Raw genomic sequence first — 19,175 nt, forward strand, 5'->3', positions numbered from 1 at the left:
GGTCTACTGTGTTTCAGTAACGTGTGACCTTGACTAAAGAAATGTGTACTGTGTTTCAGTCACATGTGACCTTGACTAAAGAAATGTGTACTTTGTTTCAGTCACGTGTGACCTTGACTATAGAAATGTGTACCGTGTTTCAGTCACGTGTGACCTTGACTAAAGAAATGTGAACTTTGTTTCAGTCACGTATGACCTTGACTAAAGAAAGGTCTACTGTGTTTCAGTCACGTGTGACCTTGACTAAAGAAAGGTCTACTACCGTGTTTCATCCACGTGTGACCTTGACTACAGAAATTTGTACTGTGTTTTAGTCAAGTGTAAGTAATCGGTAGGTATGGATTAGATCAATGTAATCGTAATTGAATCCAAACATTTCTATATTGTGATCAGATACCATCATATCCTTCAGCTATAGTCTGGGCGCTTTCCTTAACTACCTGTACTTAAAATAACCCCTTTGGCCTGTTCAGCCACCCACACCATATCAAATGTTATCCAGAAATTTTAAAGTTGCAATAGCTTAATTTTTCCATCGTCTTTGTAAGATAATTATTCAAAATGCCTTCTGCTGATTTACATTTCGCAATTTTGCTTAAAGTCTGAGGCGCTTTCTAGATTGAATGTACCATTTACAATCTTAAACACTGATCGGTATTCACAGTATAGTGTATATGTAGTAACTACAGTATGAATTAATATCTGGTAATGAAAATAACTGTCACTTTCCGACAGGAAATAGACATGTTTTCAGCCATTATTTAAATTCACAGTTAATTGCGCATCTTCTTTTGGTGATGCAAGTTTCATCATGATGTCTTCAACAATATGGACGTTATGACAAAAAACTTTATAAATATACAAGAATATAACTTTATACATATGCAAAATATCTTCTTTCAATCGCTGAGAATGAGACATCCATTTGACCCTTGACTTTTAGCAGTTTCAGAAGTCAAATCACCATTTCTCAGATATCTTAAGAGTCAAAAACTAGGACAAATATAAATGTCCTTCAAACCCAAGTGCCAAATCTGTTTTCTGGGAGTCAAAAACATACTCTCAGGGATCTACTGTATTCCCTGAAGATTGTGGTTAAAATACGGATGGATGGGTTCAACAGCAGCAAACCAAAGATGTATGAAAAAGTGGCATTAAAACCGCATAATCCGTATCTTGAAGGTCACCACACATCGTCTAACGGAAATGAGACATGTCACACTATTCATTACTACCTCTCTGTGGGTTTTAATCATAACTTCGTTTACCCCAAGTTGAGCTTAATTAATGCCAACGTTAATGTGGTAACACGGACTTGAAGCTTTACAATACTTAAATCATAATACAGGAGTCATGAAGATATCTCAGTTTTAAAGTTAATATCGGGCCCTTACTAGAAGAGTCGATAATTTTGTTATGATAGTATCCTTCACACGAAAAATGTGTAGATATGATAATACTGTATACCAAGATGTGCAATCTTGATGATGGTCAATACAATGCCATTCTAAGTATATAGACGTTGTCGAGCTATAGTTATGTCGAGGATTAGTTAATTCAATAAATCAGTTTAAGTAATTTGTTATAAATGTAAATACACGTAAACTAGTTAAACCCAAGTCCAAGTTCACGCTCTATCCACGTTTTGTCTATAAACGAGTGAGGATAACGAACCAAAACATCCCGAGGCCAGAAACACCCGAGTAAATCCGTCCGAATCACCGAATCGAACGTAACGTGTTCCTGGGGACAAGATCAGACATGGGTTTATCATAATAGATAGGAAATAAGTAAACGTTCTCCATTTCGGACACAAGCAGTTTCTGACCAGGAGTGTATCTGTTGATGTCCTAAATTTTGTCTCGGAAACTGGATTGCTGTTTCTGGTCCGGAAAACAGGTATATATACAATTATCTTGACCGTGGTAGGGATAGTTCCAGTATCTCTGTTTTTTGTGTTTAAAATTAATTAGATTAGAAAGTTAACTTGATGCGATACATTGAAGATTGTCGTTATTTATATTGTTTGACTTGATATCAGCGATCCATATGAATCTGTCTCTGTTGCGTTTATTTGGACGCACATTTATAATTGTTTTAATTTGTTAAATATTATTTTCCGAATTTCGATGTTTAGAAAGACGACAAGAATAAATAGATTTATTCATTTAATCTTGTAAAAATTAACATGTGCTTCTCGTTTGACGATTTCAAAGCGGTACAGATGACGTTGCAAATAAGTTACGGCTGCTTACCTTTGGGTCAAATCCGAAATGAATGTAATATTATTTTTGTGCTGATCGTCTATGAGTAATACTACACATTTATATTCAATTAACCGTTAAGCGGTCTAAGATTCTTGAAAATCCACACTTTTATTTGATATTTTATCTCAAGGTCAAAGTTCTAGCCAAACTGTATAATATACATGGCTTTGATTGATACAAGTTCTGTTTTGCAAGTTTCATGAAGATATCTTCAACGGTTTTGCCAATAATTTATTCCCATTGACTTCGAAAGTTATTTGATATCATTTCCAAGCAGTTATTTAAGAAGTCGATGGATAATTATCAACAATGTCTGATTTTGATTCCAGTAACCATGGGTAACAGGTTTAGAGCCCTTTATTGCTGTGCCCTGTTGATGCTGGGTATGACGTCAGTGTATGCCCTCTGTCCACATGATAACATTACTCTGTCCCGCTGGAGTGATCCCAGCACCTGGCCAACCAGCACGGTGAGTATAGGAATCCATTATACCTCCACATATTGTTTAGTACAGTGATCAGGCGAAATCTCACAAAGCAAAACATTCACATATCACAATCAGAACAACTTTATTTTATCACTCATCTTATTATCATGCATAAAAATAAATAAATGTAATGACTTATTCAACGTGTTTCAATGTTTGGCCTTTACCAAAATTTAATTTTAAACTCCTCCTTTGATTAAAGATGCTCCACCGCCGACAGAGTATAAATGATATTCATCATTCGAACAATAATTTGTGTTTAATTGTGTATATATATGCCTAATTAACACAAAAAATAATATAAAATAATTTATTTCGCCTTTGGTGCATGCGCAATCAGTGCTTCATTTCATATAGAATATAGTGCCATGGAATTTTTTCGGGATGCAATTAATTATTTTTCATATTTTTAACTTGAAGTAAAATTAGAAGCTCAAACTTTTCAATGGTGGTAATGGTGTAAAGTAAGTAACTTTTGTAACTGAAGAAAAATACTAAATCGTCTGCTCCTGTTTTTGACAGTGAAAAACATACCATTTGTCAGCGGTGGAGCATCTTTAAGGACATGTAAATTTAAAACGTAAAGTGTCAAGTTGCAACTTTTCACCTTTTTCGCTTCAATTATATTGTACTTTGTCATAGTATGATTCCGTTTATCTTCATTATTAGTCAACACATTTAGATGACATTGAAAATGCATCTGCCTTTGTATTGTATGCACATGGTCAATAAACTATTGCTTGTCAAAATACGCAAATAAAGAAGCTGCATTGAACCAATAAAAATCTAATTCAATTTCAATTTCCAAATATTTTATTGACAAAAAGATGTTAGTGTCAATTGGATAAGACATCAGACGTAGCCTATCTTAGTCTTCTCCCGATATTGGTGGTACAAACAAATAATTATATAAAACATATACATCGTGAGGTTTATGAAAATAAGAGGAGGTAACTCCTAGATGAGGAATGACATAATTTTTGATCATATTTATTGTATAACTCTATAAATTAACAGTTAATTTTCATTTTTTATATAATAACCAAATATTATCACATAATTCTACCTATACTTGATAGTATGTATATTTCATGATATTGGTCCTATTCGCCACAACAGATACAGGCTATAAAGTCCACATGTGTTTAACACAATTAGCCATCCACTGATGGGCATCAAGAATCAATCTCACAGAATACACATATATTTGATTTGTGGAGTTACAACTATATTTGTAATTACTAGCGTTTACCCATAATTAGTTTCTTAGGAGTTACCTTACTTAAATATTTGATGATTTTAAAATAACACAAGAAAAGAAGAAGAATGATAATCATATTAACATATTAACAGAGAGACAATTAAAAAATTGAGTTTGGATAAGTCTCATTAGGCTGCCCATAGTACAAATATATTGTTAATTGTTAGTTGCTAGCTATATCAAGGTGGATCTCCAGGGATGAAGGATTATAGGTACACGTACACATAAACAATAATGTATGATTTTATAAGACTTACCATTACTATGATCTACATGGCTACATATACCAGAATAATAAATATTGTATTTACACAAATAAATCAACTTTAAATCTCTTTGTTTGAGCTATATAATTTGACACGTGAGTTAAAGTGAATAGTCGGGCAAAGAAAACCAGTCTAAATGCGTTCATTGGCCTTCCAAAAGTTCTCCCATATTAATACGACGGTCAAGTTCTGCTTAGTTTCCCACTTCTGACCATTAAAGTAAAGAAAAGTTGAAAGCATTGAAAGCGAGGCTGCGTGGAAATGTAACCACGGACATAGTGAGCCGGGAGGACGTTTTAGAATTTCCATACTTTAGATTAATTTCTTCGTACGCAGACAGATTTTGACGAGAGATTTTATTTTTCCATTTCATAAGAAATTATACTGGATACATTCACACCATTTTTACCGACTTTAGCCATCCTTGCCCGACTGTTCACTTTAATATATTTCTATTTTCATTATCATTACAATCTGTACATCCCTGTACAAGGACATTTATACACATGGTTATGATGATGATGATTCAGATATCGTTCCAGCGTCAAACGGTGGTTTTGAAATAGATTACATTCAAGGAAATAGTGATATGCAGTTTCAAGAGATTGATTACATTCACACATTGGGGATTCTACATGTATTTTGTTTGAGACACAGTTTTAAAATTTAAAAATTTAAACCAATTAAAAAGATTACCTATAACTCCATATGATTGCAATATGTAAAGTAGACCATCATGCCAAACTCTGTCCTTACTGATGTCGCCGAATATGTATCTTATTTCTTTATTTTGATCTAGGCAATTAACTATATTATGGTAAATGGACAATAATTGATTTGCAGTTGAGTCTTTGGGAGTAAAACGTGATTGGTGTTTAGTTATAACTTGATATGTTGAGAGGTAGTTATATAGGTATTTAAAAATAATCTTTTCTAACATTTTAATTAAGCATGAAGTAACAGATATAGGCCTATAGTTAGAAACATCATTAATTTGCCCTTTACCTTTGTAAATTGCATTAATATCTGCCATCTTCCAAATAGAGGGAATTATACCTGTTTCAATTGTCTTGTTATAAAGGAGAGTAAGAGGGAAAAGTAAAGATGGTTGTAGTTGTTTTATTATTTTAGGAATTATATCATCAGGTCCAGCAGGTTTATTTCCATTCAGTACAAATAACTGATCTTTAACATCCTGCTGAGTTATAGTAATATTAGAAATGGAGTGAGGAAATTGGTTGGTAATTTCAGGTAGTGGTTCAACATCTTCAGAGGTAGAGGATATGGATAAAAATACTTATTTAAACACTCAGCTTTATCAAATGGATGTTGAATGAAGGAGTTATTATTATAAGAGGGGGTATAGTGGTGGATTTATTATTGATATTTAAAACATAACGTGCAATTTTCCACCATTTATTAGGGGGGATAGATTTATCACATAGAGATTTTTGTAGATTTTCAACATATGATATTTTTGCTTCCCGTATCCTACTTATGGTTTCATTTCTTTGATTCTATAATTTTCCCAATGGAGTGCACTCTGATGTATAACAAAACTTTTTATAAAGTTCACTTGTTCGTTTGCAGCTTCCTGCGGCCGGAGATACAGTCACTATTACTGGTCACGTGCTCTTGGACGTGTCCCCGCCAGCTCTCTTTGGGATTTTGGTAGAAACTGGGGCGAGCCTCGTTTGGAGTCCGGAAGGAGATTTTCACGTGTTCACAAATTACATCCATGTAAAAGGCGCCTTCCACATCGGTTCAGAAGACTGTCCATTCCAGGCAAACGCTCATATCACCTTAACTGGTACAAATCATATACACCAATACATTTACATTAAATTTGGATCATATGAACGTCTTTTATTTTGATACTTTATTTCATAAATAAGGGCTTTTCATCAAATCTTTTCATATGGTTAATCAATGTTTTTACGAGGAATATATACATATTCAATTTTCATTTTTAACAAATCTTATTAACAACTTAGACGGTACATAGTGTCCTTATGAATATGCAATGAGGGCTCCCAATATTTCATAATGTAAACTAATCATGAATGGTATAATTTATTTCAGGAAGCAGGAAAGAATATTCGATGCCCAACTTTGGTGAAAAGTTTATAGGCGTTGACGCGGGAGGCACGTTGGAAATCCACGGAAAGAAGAAAGTAGCATGGACTAAGCTGACCAAGACTTTACCCAGATTGGAGACGGGCAACGGCCTCCTCTACACCTATACTGTAAATACCACAATCCCTTCATCACAGACCGGTTCTTATAAAATAAATTGGTTGGTTAAGTCTCCCCTTGTATGAAAAATACTTGATTATGCTATAGAGAATGTTGTATGTTCACGTTTTGTTATTTGGAAGGATGCAACGCATTTGATAGCACTACCTTACTGAAACATACTGCTAATGACACAGATTATTACAACCCATTCGTCATAACTCTGACAAAGAGATTCGCCCGCCTCCAGTCATCAAACACTTTGCTTTGATCGCTGTGTATTCATAGAAGGACAGAGTCATTAATTTGATGCTTAGATGGTACACCAGCATAACATCTGACGTGTCTTTATATATACAACTAAAAGTCTTCAATATTTTTCAATATAGATTTCTTTTTTTCTGACTTTGTTTTCCAGTAGAATTAATTAGTTTTTTACTCTGACATTGTATAACCTTGCAGCCAAACAGACGGGACAGGAAAGGAGTAGGGATATATGCCTTCGATACCGACGGTACTGTTTACACGACCGTTGTTCTGGCTACAACAGGACCAGATCAGGATGATGTGCAAATGAGCATCAACTATCTCCTCAAGGTGCTTCCAGGTAAGCTCGAATGTCAGCTAGATTTACCTTCATTTGACAAGACGGTAACCATTTCACAAGGGCATGCATGCACATACCACAACCATACGCATTTAGTGTAGCTGAATAAACGGAAAACCAAGCTGAGCAGTCGAAACGCACATGAATATTAGCAGATCATAGCCACGTAAAACACAACCCATAACAATGGGCTAGATAACTTAGTCATCAGAAATTAATCATTCAGTGCGGACTGTAAATAGGACGTCTTACAAAATCAACCTTTCACTTAGCTCAGGTAAATATGCCCATATCATTGGTGCATAAGTAATTTTTTCATAGCATAATTGTTTAGGTTACATTGCAATTTTGTTATGGTCTTGGTACCGAATTATATGTTATGACGCTATAACTCAGGATCTGCCACATACAACGCGAGATCTTCTTTAACTTCTGTAAACTATGGAAATGTATGTCACAACTAGTATCACTTCTCTGTTGTTGAACACAGCTATCCCGGATGGTAAGGTGATCCTGATAGCGGTCCAGCACACCCTGGTGTCAGATCCACAATTAGACGACCTCTCGGCTGTCTATGACGCCATCGAGTTGGCAGCGGGCATCCCTAATGGCCAAGGTCTAATACGGAAGGTTAAGGTACACGATGCCTTTGCCATGGCCTTCATTAAAGGTAAGATTGGGAAAAAAGCATATAATAATGATTGCATACCAGGTGCTTACAAATTCAGATTTAAAATAGGTCATAATCAGCTGATCTGATAATTGCATTTAGAAACGAAGTTGATCGTATTACGACACTCGTAGTATCATCATTATTGACAGTTTTTCTCTTTTCCTTTACGATAGGTTATTGTTTATGGTTGGTCGTGTTGCGGTATTCCTCATCTCGTTTGTTGCTTTTAATTTATGATTATTGTCGTCAACATTTTTGTGAGTGAAAGTATACCTTCAAATGATATATTCTGCTATCAAACTAGGTGACGCCAGCTCGACAGTAGAGACACTGACTCCAGTGGAGTACCACTACCAAAAGGCCGAGGCTCGTTTGAAAGTCAACGATCTGATCATGGTGGCAGAGAGCTGTACCAGCACAGGGCCACGTGTTTCACACGCTGTCGACTTCCGGGTAGTACAAGAAACAGCCGCCATGCATGTTCTAGATGTTTTTGATGACGTCACATCTTGGAAAGAAGGTTGGCTAGTTGCTTAGTTTAGTTTTCTTTCTTTCTTGCTTATGATATTTTCAAATAGATTTAATTGAACCCGATTGGATCAAAACATTCAGTTTGATGACCAAATTCCAAATACTCATTGTCGTTTGACTTCAACATTCCCTTTGGTAAATGGAAAAGTATTCTATGTTTGTTTGACAAATCAAGTTCTGTGTTTTATTTTCAGGCGACAAACTTCTGCTGACATCCACAGATTTCGATTTAGAAAAAGCTGAGGAAGCAACCGTTGTCAGCTGCGCTGACTGCACGGAGAAACAAGTCAAAGTTGCTCGTAAGAAAATTTTAATCGATTACAAGAGAACCTACAGTGTAAATAATTACATCCTGAAAATGAGTTGTTTTAATGTTTATTTTTTTTAATGATACTTGTACAGGCATCTACATCATCAGTTGAACTATTGAATTCATCAAAGAGCATATAACGTGTAAACTCGTTTTATAAAATCAAACATAACGGAGGAATAAGTTCATATTCACAATTGACAATCATTGATATTATTGGAAAACTTCAATCTGTTTACAGTGAATTTATAATTATTTTTATGATATTTGATTCGATGTTTATTACAAATTACCCCATTTCGGATACAGATTTGGATAATGCTTCATCCTAGAATCATATTACCAGAACAACTTTAAATTAAAAAGTATACTTTTACAACTTATGTTAATTCTATCACAGTGCTTCCGAGACACATGCATTATGGCGATATCGAATTAAATGTGGACATGAGAGGAGAGGTGGCGCTACTATCTCGAAATATTCTAATAGAGGGCGCTATGAAGAACTTTTGTCCTCTCGAGAATGAGAACTGCGACACGTACAAATATGATACGTTTGGTGGTCATGTCAAGGTACGTCTATATTGAAGAACCTACATGTATCAAAGCGATATATTCCTATGTAATGCCAAATAAAATCACAACACAATACCATAATAACGATTTTGTCTCATTGTTTTCCTAGGTAATCAAAGGTTTCAAAGATGTGCATATCGAAGGGGTAGAACTTTATCACATGGGCAAACAGACTGATCTAGGTAAGTCTGGTAGTGTAGATAGGAAGTGGGTCTGAAGGCCAAGGCCAGGCGACGTTTAAACCCCAAATCCCCATACATGCATACTATAATGGGCTAATATTGCAGATGTTCTTCAATCCAAATCATCACAATAAATTCAAACTTCAAATAACAATACATTTTAAACCTTTGTACAGGCCACTACCCGCTCCACTTCCACATGTGCTATGATGTGGACGGGGATGAGTACCCTAATCCACCGTATCTACGTGAAAACTCCATCCACTCCACCTTCGCGAGGTGTGTCACTGTACACGGAACACACGGACTAACGGTAACACATTTTCTCACATTTGTTTTTATCCACTGGCTATGCCTCTTGAAACTTAGAGTAGTCAATGATCTGAGAAGCATTTTCGCATTGCATGCAATACAAATAGTTCTTAATGCAAACGGTCATTTTATTCGTCTATAAGAAGCAGTAGTATAATTATATTTCGTGTAACGGTCCACCTGTGAAGAATTGAAAATGCTGTAGTCTGTTCTGTGCTCGTCAGTATAGCATAGCATAATATATTCATGTTCTATTTTATGTTAGGTGATGGACAATGTCGGTTATGAGTCCCTTGGTCATTGCTATTTCCTTGAGGACGGGGGTGAGAGGAGAACTGTACTGGACGGTAACCTTGGAGCCAGCACCAGGAAGTCCACACTCATATCCTCAGATAGGTAGAGAATTTATCATAAACGTACTGACGAAAATAAATTATTACTACTTTACGACGTCAGATACAGTGTATATTCATATGACCCCATTGTCCGATTAGCATTTGCTATCAAATCTGCACGCAATTATATCGATTGCTTCTAGTTTTGTTATTTTTTAAATAAGGTGAAATCATTTCATTGGTTTGCGATTACAATAATTCATCGCTAATAACAATTGATAGGTTTACTAAAGGACCTTGCATTGTATGGTCATAGACTCAACGAACAGTTACGAATAGTATAGCTTACAGTATGTTTTGTTTATGAAGGTCTCGGTAATGACATATTCTTGTTTTCAAGTCGTCCAACGACCTTCTGGATTACCAACCCTAACACTATCCTACGGAATAATGTTGCTGCTGGAAGTCAGGTGACGTCATATTTTCACCAATTTACGAGACTGTGACCTAGTTACTCTCAAAATAAACAAGAACGTCTATCAATGTGTTTAAGTCCTGATTCATTTTATGTTATATCAAACTTTCAATGTGATAATGATGATTTTTTAACAATTGCTCACCTGGTAAGATAAGTCATTGAAATTCATTTTCATCTGTTTTCATTCAATCTGACTAGATTTACATGGCCTGAATATTAAGGCATAGGAAGCTGGTAACGATGAAATGAATATATTGTTTTAACCGATTTTGTTTTTAAGGCAGTTTTTATCCGACTGTATACAATCTCCCCCATGGTTTATTGCGGCCCCCAAATTCAAATCAAAGGACAGCAATGAACTCTTTGAGTTAATGGACGGTAAAATGAATAATTTTATCGTGGTATTTGTATCGTTGTCTTTAATCAGCATTATCACCACTATTGTAGGATGTGGGGTACTGGTTTATCTACCCTGACACTCCGACAGGACCGTCTGCTGACAAGGGTTTCATGCAGTACCAAGAGGCTCGCTACACCGCCATTACTGAGTGTAGCAACAACGCCGCTCACTCCAATAAAGTAAGTGCTCGTTACATCGCCATCATCGATAGTAGTAACAATGCCGCTATCGTTATACCGTCATATTTTCTCGATTCATGGTGTGGTCGCGACATTATAGGAATAACTTATTTTATCCACACTGTGATATTTTGAATTGTTATAATATGAATTTCTCTTATTATGCCAAAATAGCGGAATTTTAGACCCATTAAAATAACTGATTACACAGTAATAATAATAAAATTCTATACCAATAAAGATTTCAAGAACAGGTACACAATATTGTTTTGGGGTGTACATATGATTACTTGATATAGCATACTGTATTACAGATATCCTATTGTGGTTTACCCCGTGATATTAACATGTGTTCGGTCTAATATCTATGAACTATCAACACTCTCTCTTAAATGGCAATAAACTGTTATTCACTATATTTACATTATATATCTTTTATTAGCATACGGGATTTTTCATTGACTTCCAAATACATCCGACGACAGGCGATATATGGCTTACCAGTAACCGTTACTCCCCCAAAGTCGACCCGCTGAATCCTAAGTCTGCTGACAAACCCGCCATCATAGACCGCCTCACGTGTGAGTAATCTTACGCATTTATGTGCTGATGAGTTTTGAATATGTTTAATTTTTAATTCTGAGAGATTTTACAACATTTTTGTATCATCTTCCAGTCCTTAGTTTTAGTAATCACCTCGGTGTATGGTTCAGCGAATCTAGGTATAATTATAATCATGTGTTTTATACTCATACAATTTGATCAGGGGACAGAACCCAGAGTCGTCTTTACAGGTTCCAATGTAGGCAGACAGAAATACACAAACGCTAAACTCAAAGTCAAAAGTGACGCTTTAGAATAGAGGAAGATGACATTATCAAAGAAGACAAGACAAATCGCAAATATTTATATTTGAAGATGTGCACGCACAACTTTGATTTGTTATATAAAGATTTGTTTTGCATTTTGTTTTTAATTTGTAACATTTTAGATGAAAATAATTATCTTACAGCATACAAAAACCGGAATAATGTTTGGGCGCGCGGTGGATACCTGGTATTTAACAGAGCTTCGTAAGTATTCAATTAACATGACAATATGATGGTTCACATTCTGTTATCCTTTGTAGATATTTTAATTTTCGCTAAAGAAACTAAATAAATTGCTAATAAACAATATGCATATAAAATTAATGTCGTTTCTGGTCATTTTGATTACATTGATTTAAAGAAAAATGCCGTCAATGATTTTGTTTTCAAATTTGATACAAATATTACCTTATATTTGTATAGATTCGCCGACGCTACAAAAGGAATTACATTTGCTCGGTAAGTCTTTTTTAACAATACCGTTCTTAAGATTTAATGTCATACAGTTCAATTTTATTATCATTTTCTTTTTCCTTATATCAATATATCAATATATCATTGGCTAACATTCTATCGAAGCTTTGAAAATAATGTCACACTTGATGGATGGCCAAAAGTTTATTGCATATTGCATATAGATGGTGATAACTCCGACATGTATTATTATTGGAACACTAATTTAATAATTAATTGTTCTCTACATAAACTATTCCACGATTTATTTAGAATATGAACAGTAAGTATGATTTATAACACATAAGTAATTTCCTTATATCCATTATATTCATCAATAGCTATATATGGTTAATTTGTTATACAGGGGGACAAACCAACAACAGTTTATCCAGAACAGTGTGATCCTTGGACGGACCAATAACGTTGGAGATCCAATGAGGGCAAAGGCATTGGACGGTTCCTACGTCACCTTCGATAGATCCTTACCATATCAATGGAATCTGTAAGAACAGGTCTATATATATATATAAATACCAAATTAAAATACTGGTATATGATGTCTTGTTCGATTGCTGACCTGGGATATGTACCATTTACCGTTACTCTCTCCGTGTCAGCACACTAAGAAGTACAATCAGTAATGACAAAGCTCAACGGCTGGTGTTGTCGCCAAATGAATTTGGTTAAAAATCTTTCCAGCTATAATGTCTATAAATTAAATAATTATTTAAGTTTTACTGTCAGCTGAAAATAAACAAAATTCAAAGTAATGAAATGGTGAATGTAGCCACTAGCACAAACCCTCGATGTTGAATTAGTTATAAATTTAGAAGATACTACCGGGTCCATATTTCACTGTTCATATGTTCGTTTTCAATATTTACAGTAATGAACCAATGCAGGGGTTCATATTTTATGACGGACCAGTATTTGTAACGAGGACGTTCTTCAACGGATTTGTGTCTGATAAGTACCGGAAGGCAGGAGCGCTAGGTTTCCACAGAGATAATAAGTTCTTCAGTGCGCCTACGAGTGCTGCGAAAGACATCCGCTTCGGATTTCTCGATGGCGTAAGTTAGGCCAAGTTATAAAAACATGTCAATAAGCATGTTTCAAAAGTCACAAACGTTCTTACATGTTTCAAAAGTCACAAACTTTCTTACACTTGCACTTGTAAACCATGCATTATAACTAAGATAAGACAAGCAATTTACAAACGACGTTCATAAACCGATATGTAACACTGTGTATGGCACTATTACTATAACAATTATTTGTGTTTTGTGGATTATCCCTGGAAGTTAACGGTCATCAGCTATGATGTATCTTTTCCACTAGATGTTAACAGAAAGTCGAAGTTCCAGTTAACTTTTGTTACAAATGTATTATAATGGAAAGTTTCCAGCAACCGAGTACATATTTGACTTTTTGTCATGTGTTACCACAGGAAGCCACAGGTAACCGGGTATATGACGGTAACAGTAGCATACCAGGATTTGATGACCTGGATGGAGACTTGGAAGCAGTGTTCCGTGATACGGACGGGTCTGTCACAACTTTGCCGGGGAGTTCCGTCGTCAGACTCTTCCCGTTTGTCACCACATCCGATTGTACTTTCAGGCCGAACTGGAATCTGGCAATATGTCCATACAAGTACATGAAGGTATCTAAATATTTGAAGTTATTGGTTAATGGAGGGATAATATCGTATACAACATTATTAGGTTCCTTGCAGCAGCTTTCTGAACATACTGAATAGCATAAAAATATACATGTACAGTTAGAGTCATCATTGACATGCCGGACATTCTGAGCATGTGATAAACCCTGGTATTCTTGTTTGGGTATATTATTCTATTTCAGAGGTAGAAAGTTGTATTCTGCTTTTAATTATCCCCATGTCATCAATTCTAAAAATGAATTTTGGTTTTCTATATAAATATAGCGACTGTTTTTCGATAAGCCTCAGTATTTTTCTGTTTTTTATTTGACTTTTTTATGGAAATAACACTAAATACCTTTATTTAATGTCACAGATGCAGATAATTATTGCATCTGCGGGAGACCTCACCAGCGTTCCTTATCTGTCACGTGACGACATTCCCGAAAGTCCTCGAATAATCGATGGTTCAAGAGTGAAGCATTTTGCACTTATCACCGGAGGAGAGTTCAGCTACTCTCTTCACTGGCCCGACGTTGTACCAGCGGAATTCCGCATTAGAACCTATGGACTGGAAAAGTGAGTATGAATTCTACTTATACATTTTGAAAAACTATAGTTTATGTCATAGTTACAAATGTAAAGAAACAATGCAGGAAATATTGACTACAGACAAGAGTCTTTAGTTGAATACGACAAAAATTGAAGCATAGGTATCTGGTGTACTGGCAGAAATTGTCGAGGCATTGACTAAGTGAAGAAGCAAAAGAGTGCAAAATAAACCCAATGATCCTTGCATTTTTACGGTATTCACCCGGAATAGATAATATTCTATAACAGAATCCACGTGACTCTCACTACCTTTACAATTGCACGGTGGAATACACGTTTTTCATCCATATTCACTATTCCTAAACTATGGTACGAACCGCCATAAACATTAGAAAGTATAGAATAACATCTGTCAATATGTTTTTAATAATCATGTATGTGAAGATATAGCATGGCTGCTGACAGCCATTGAAAGATGAAAGTCGTCACATATGGCTTTTATTGTAAAGATTTTAGTAAGACGAGGATTACATAATTTAAATGTATATTGAAGAATGATCCGATATATTTTACTTTTACTTCAACTGGCGATAATAGTTAAGCAGAGCATATATATGTTGCAGTTTACGAATGTTTGACGATAGGTCCAATGATTTTCTTAATCTATATAACTTAACTGATGGTAGTCAACAATTGCATTGAAATCCTAGATATGGTATAGATCGTTCTCACTCAAGCAGTGTCCGAAAATAGGTTTTGCTATCGTGTTTAATCTAGAGGAGTCCACTCTGCAATTGGTACAAAAATACAATAGAAGTTTGAACAAATAAAGATAATGCATAGCGATTGTTTTTGGTTACCATTGAATAGGTGGGTACTGTCATTTTTACACCCAATATAATCATGTTATATAGAGATTTCCCAGTCCGCGTGGGTCTTTGTCTTCCCCTGGATGCAACCTTCTCGCTGAAGTCATACTATCCTAAACGGGTACTCACATTAGGCGATTGGACTGCAGTGAACAGTATCCAAGAGATCGACCAGGATATGGAGGGCGGGAAGTACTACCACAACAAAGCCACTGGGTAGGCGATAAGAATTTATTTTTGTAACTCTTTATTACGGTAAGAACATGTATCTTAAAGTATTACATGTAATTTTAACGCTTACAATGCCACTCTATAATAATGCAAATATAAAACAGCCTCAAATAAGTGATCATGATTTAGCCGTTAGCACAATCTTGTAAAGGCATATGGACAGTAGCTATCTACGTTAAGCCAAATAGAAACTGTAAATAGCATTATTAATATCTTGTTATTCACGGGGAAAACCTAATCGTTTGGCGCCCATATTCCGATAGGATGCTGTACATCATGTTGAGGTCACTGGAGCCCGTTGTGGAAGGTGACACAAACGACTGTGCTGGAAACAAGTGCATGCAGGTCTGGGTATACGTCACAGGCGGGGACCGAAACGACGGGGACTGTAGTGCACGGGACACACCTACCCCACCATCTCAGGTAAGTCATAACATACCCAACCTTCTCGGATGAGTTACAGATCTACGAATCAATCTCACCATAACTTTCCCCGTGAGTTAAGTATCAAGAAGACAATTCTAACCGATCTTTCCGGGTAAATACGTATTTACGAGACAATTCCAGCCCATCATCCCAGCTCAAATATGCACAATGTATTTACATAGTCTTTCCCAAGGTCGATCATGAAGCAACTACCCATCTGTGATATACCTTACCATTGGACATGTCGTTGTCCTCGTTCCTTAGTGTATAATATCATCAAGATATGGTTCTTGCTCGACCTTGTCGTGTAACTAGACAATATTATAGCATCATCATAGTGATAATAGGAACACTTTAACATTCTATGAAGGTTTTTGATAACTTGATATCTGGATGGCTATTCTATCTCTATGGATATTTGAGCTAACACATCTAAGAATTTATGATTACTTTCTACTTTTCTTCGATACTTTCTCATTGTCATTTTGCCATACCATATTGTTAACACATATTTTTCGCTTTATTTTAGATCACTGCACCACCGGCCGTAAAAGCAAACGCTAGTCTATCATTTGACACGTCATATACTGTCCCTGAACAGGTAAATAGGAAACTTTTTTATTTCTATATTATTGTTTTGAAGTATCGAACTTCCAATGCACGATTTGTCTTACCATTGAATACTACTTCGTCGGTTAAGCAGAGAAACTTTCCTCTTTCAGAATTGCTCCCGGTTCTGTTGTATTTTACAGGATTTTATGATGTACAGATACAATTTTCATAAACATGTATCTCTCCAATTCAGACGATTGGTCCGTTGTTGTGTGCATGACTTCATTTGTCTCGTTTTCATCCTACAGAACTGGGGGGCAGGCGCCCAGGTTCCATTCAGTAGTCGTCTCCCAGTGGACGGAGGATATGGTGAATGGACCCAGTGGTCTACTTGTGGAACGTCGCCCTGTCCAGGTATAATTTAGTCTACCTTCCAGGTACAGGAGCTCGTTCTCTTACCGTACTGTGTGGCACATAAAATCTCGATAATTAATATTCAATTACACATAAGAATGATTAAGTTATAGATTAATAATTTTTGTATCTGGCTTTCTGATTGGCCTATTCTTTTTTACATTCCACGATGATAAAAAAATCCGGGAACGGCGCGGAAATCCTACGTTAACGTGACGTCACAATAGAAACATTTACGTTGCGTATTGATTTGGCAAAAATAATCCCAAAAAAAATCAATGGAATCGTACATGTAAACGTATTTCATTTTTCCGATGAAATTGAAAAATAGTGACTTCAATACTTATAATTAATATTCCAAGACTTCAATGCTTAACTGAACATAACGTGACCCGTCATCAACACTGCCCATATTACGAATGCGAGTCACAACCACCTTAAAAACTTCATATGGCTATTACTATAACCAACTAGTACCAATCTTCATAAAACTAGGTAAAACGGTGTCTTATGGACATATTAGCACGTTTCTTCAATAGCGCTAATTTTCTCCGGCAATTTTAATTATTTTAGTGACATTTGTTGGCGCTTTTTGATACTTGCGAACGTTTGCTCGAAAGACGCATCATTTGTTTAACGATGATGGCACAATAAAAGATTTTTTTTCATGTAAATTAAGTTGATTGACACAAAAACGTTTCCAAGGGGAAACAAATCTAGTGGTAGAGTTTTAGATTATTTCCATCAAGCCCTTTCAAATATTCATGCACTTTAAATAACATATTTGCGCCGTCCTGTTGTCTAATCCCCTAGGGACGACGATGGTGAGATTCCGTAGCCGAACTTGTGACAGCCCCATCCCCAGGAACGGAGGTGCACCTTGTACAGGGACCAACAGCGAGGAGATGGATTGCCCAAAGGAGGTGTGATTAACATTATGGCCTATGCTTTACCAACTAAATCCAGGACCATTGCATCCATTGTAATTTGTGAATCGAGATTCCTTAAAGTAGTTAGCAATCCAATATCGAGCAAATTAGAAGGAACAATGTAAGGAGACGAATTATCCCATTTCTTGTCATTCTAAAAGTGATTGGAAAAGAGTGGTCATAGAAATTGTTTACATCATGTCTAAATATTGTCAAGCTCTCACGCTTTGTTTTATATTGTTTTATTTTGTTTATACCAGTTTCCGCTTATTTCTTTATAAACAATAACTTATATTATAATTTGTCTAATTTTGAAACGAATATTAGTTATTTCAATGGAAATATCGTTATATTAATTACGATAAATTAGTTCTCCGTTGACAAAAATCTCGGACTTTAAAACAACTTTTCTTTTTCAGTGATCGGACACCGCCATCATTGCGACAGAAATATTTTCCGGTCGACTCATCAAAAGTTTGATTGCAACAACAAAATAAACTCCAAATAAAACGTTGTTTTCTTATTTTATGTACATGTAGCACTAAGCTAGCATATCTAGAGAATTTAGCATCTGATTGTGATATAATATGTGTTACTGAGACTCACCTCGATATATCGATAGCAGACGACGACATGCTTCTAGATAGGTATGATATGTTCCGTAAAGACCGTGGGGCTCCGGGTGGGGGGATTATTGTATATACTTCCAATGTCCTGTGCACTAGTCGTAGAGCCGACTTAGAATTCCACATAGGTGAAGTTGTGTGGACTGAGATCCAGTTTCCAAATAAAAAATACCTTCTCTGCACAGTATACAGACCTCCAAATTGCATACACGCTTTTTGGAATTCCTTCCGGTTCTCCCTTGAATCAGCATTTAACGAAACTTCTCATATACTCATTGTAGGCGATATCAATGTGTAGACCTTCTTACAGCAGACAGAAATCATCCTTTCATAAGCATAATAAATCACTTTCACCTCACCAATGTAATAGACAGACCGACTAGAATCGGGCGCACGTGCGACACACTCCTTGACGTTATTCTTCTATCTGACACGTGTAGTCACACCTTTGCGGACACTATTGATATAGATCGTGATATCTCTGATCATCAG

The 19,175-nt window shown here is 35.9% G+C and overlaps 1 protein-coding gene across 1 annotated transcript; it reads left to right on the forward strand.

Annotated features, from left to right (window-relative positions):
• Positions 1–1,796: 1,796 nt before the first annotated feature.
• On the forward strand, positions 1,797–18,567 carry LOC138321164 (cell surface hyaluronidase-like). The gene is made up of 27 exons (XM_069264630.1): positions 1,797–1,899; positions 2,597–2,736; positions 5,872–6,091; positions 6,364–6,527; positions 6,979–7,123; positions 7,614–7,793; positions 8,101–8,316; positions 8,522–8,626; positions 9,038–9,210; positions 9,323–9,395; positions 9,572–9,708; positions 9,973–10,103; positions 10,443–10,512; positions 10,968–11,099; positions 11,542–11,680; positions 12,112–12,172; positions 12,392–12,427; positions 12,789–12,926; positions 13,311–13,494; positions 13,872–14,087; positions 14,461–14,663; positions 15,551–15,721; positions 16,000–16,159; positions 16,692–16,763; positions 17,023–17,128; positions 17,942–18,051; positions 18,477–18,567. Exons 2-27 carry the CDS (start codon positions 2,602–2,604, stop codon positions 18,477–18,479), a joined length of 3,480 nt encoding a protein of 1,159 aa, XP_069120731.1. The 5' UTR covers positions 1,797–1,899; positions 2,597–2,601; the 3' UTR covers positions 18,480–18,567.
• Positions 18,568–19,175: the final 608 nt, after the last annotated feature.

The sequence above is a fragment of the Argopecten irradians genome, chromosome 4, assembly GCF_041381155.1.
Source record: "Argopecten irradians isolate NY chromosome 4, Ai_NY, whole genome shotgun sequence".
NCBI lineage: Eukaryota > Metazoa > Mollusca > Bivalvia > Pectinida > Pectinidae > Argopecten > Argopecten irradians.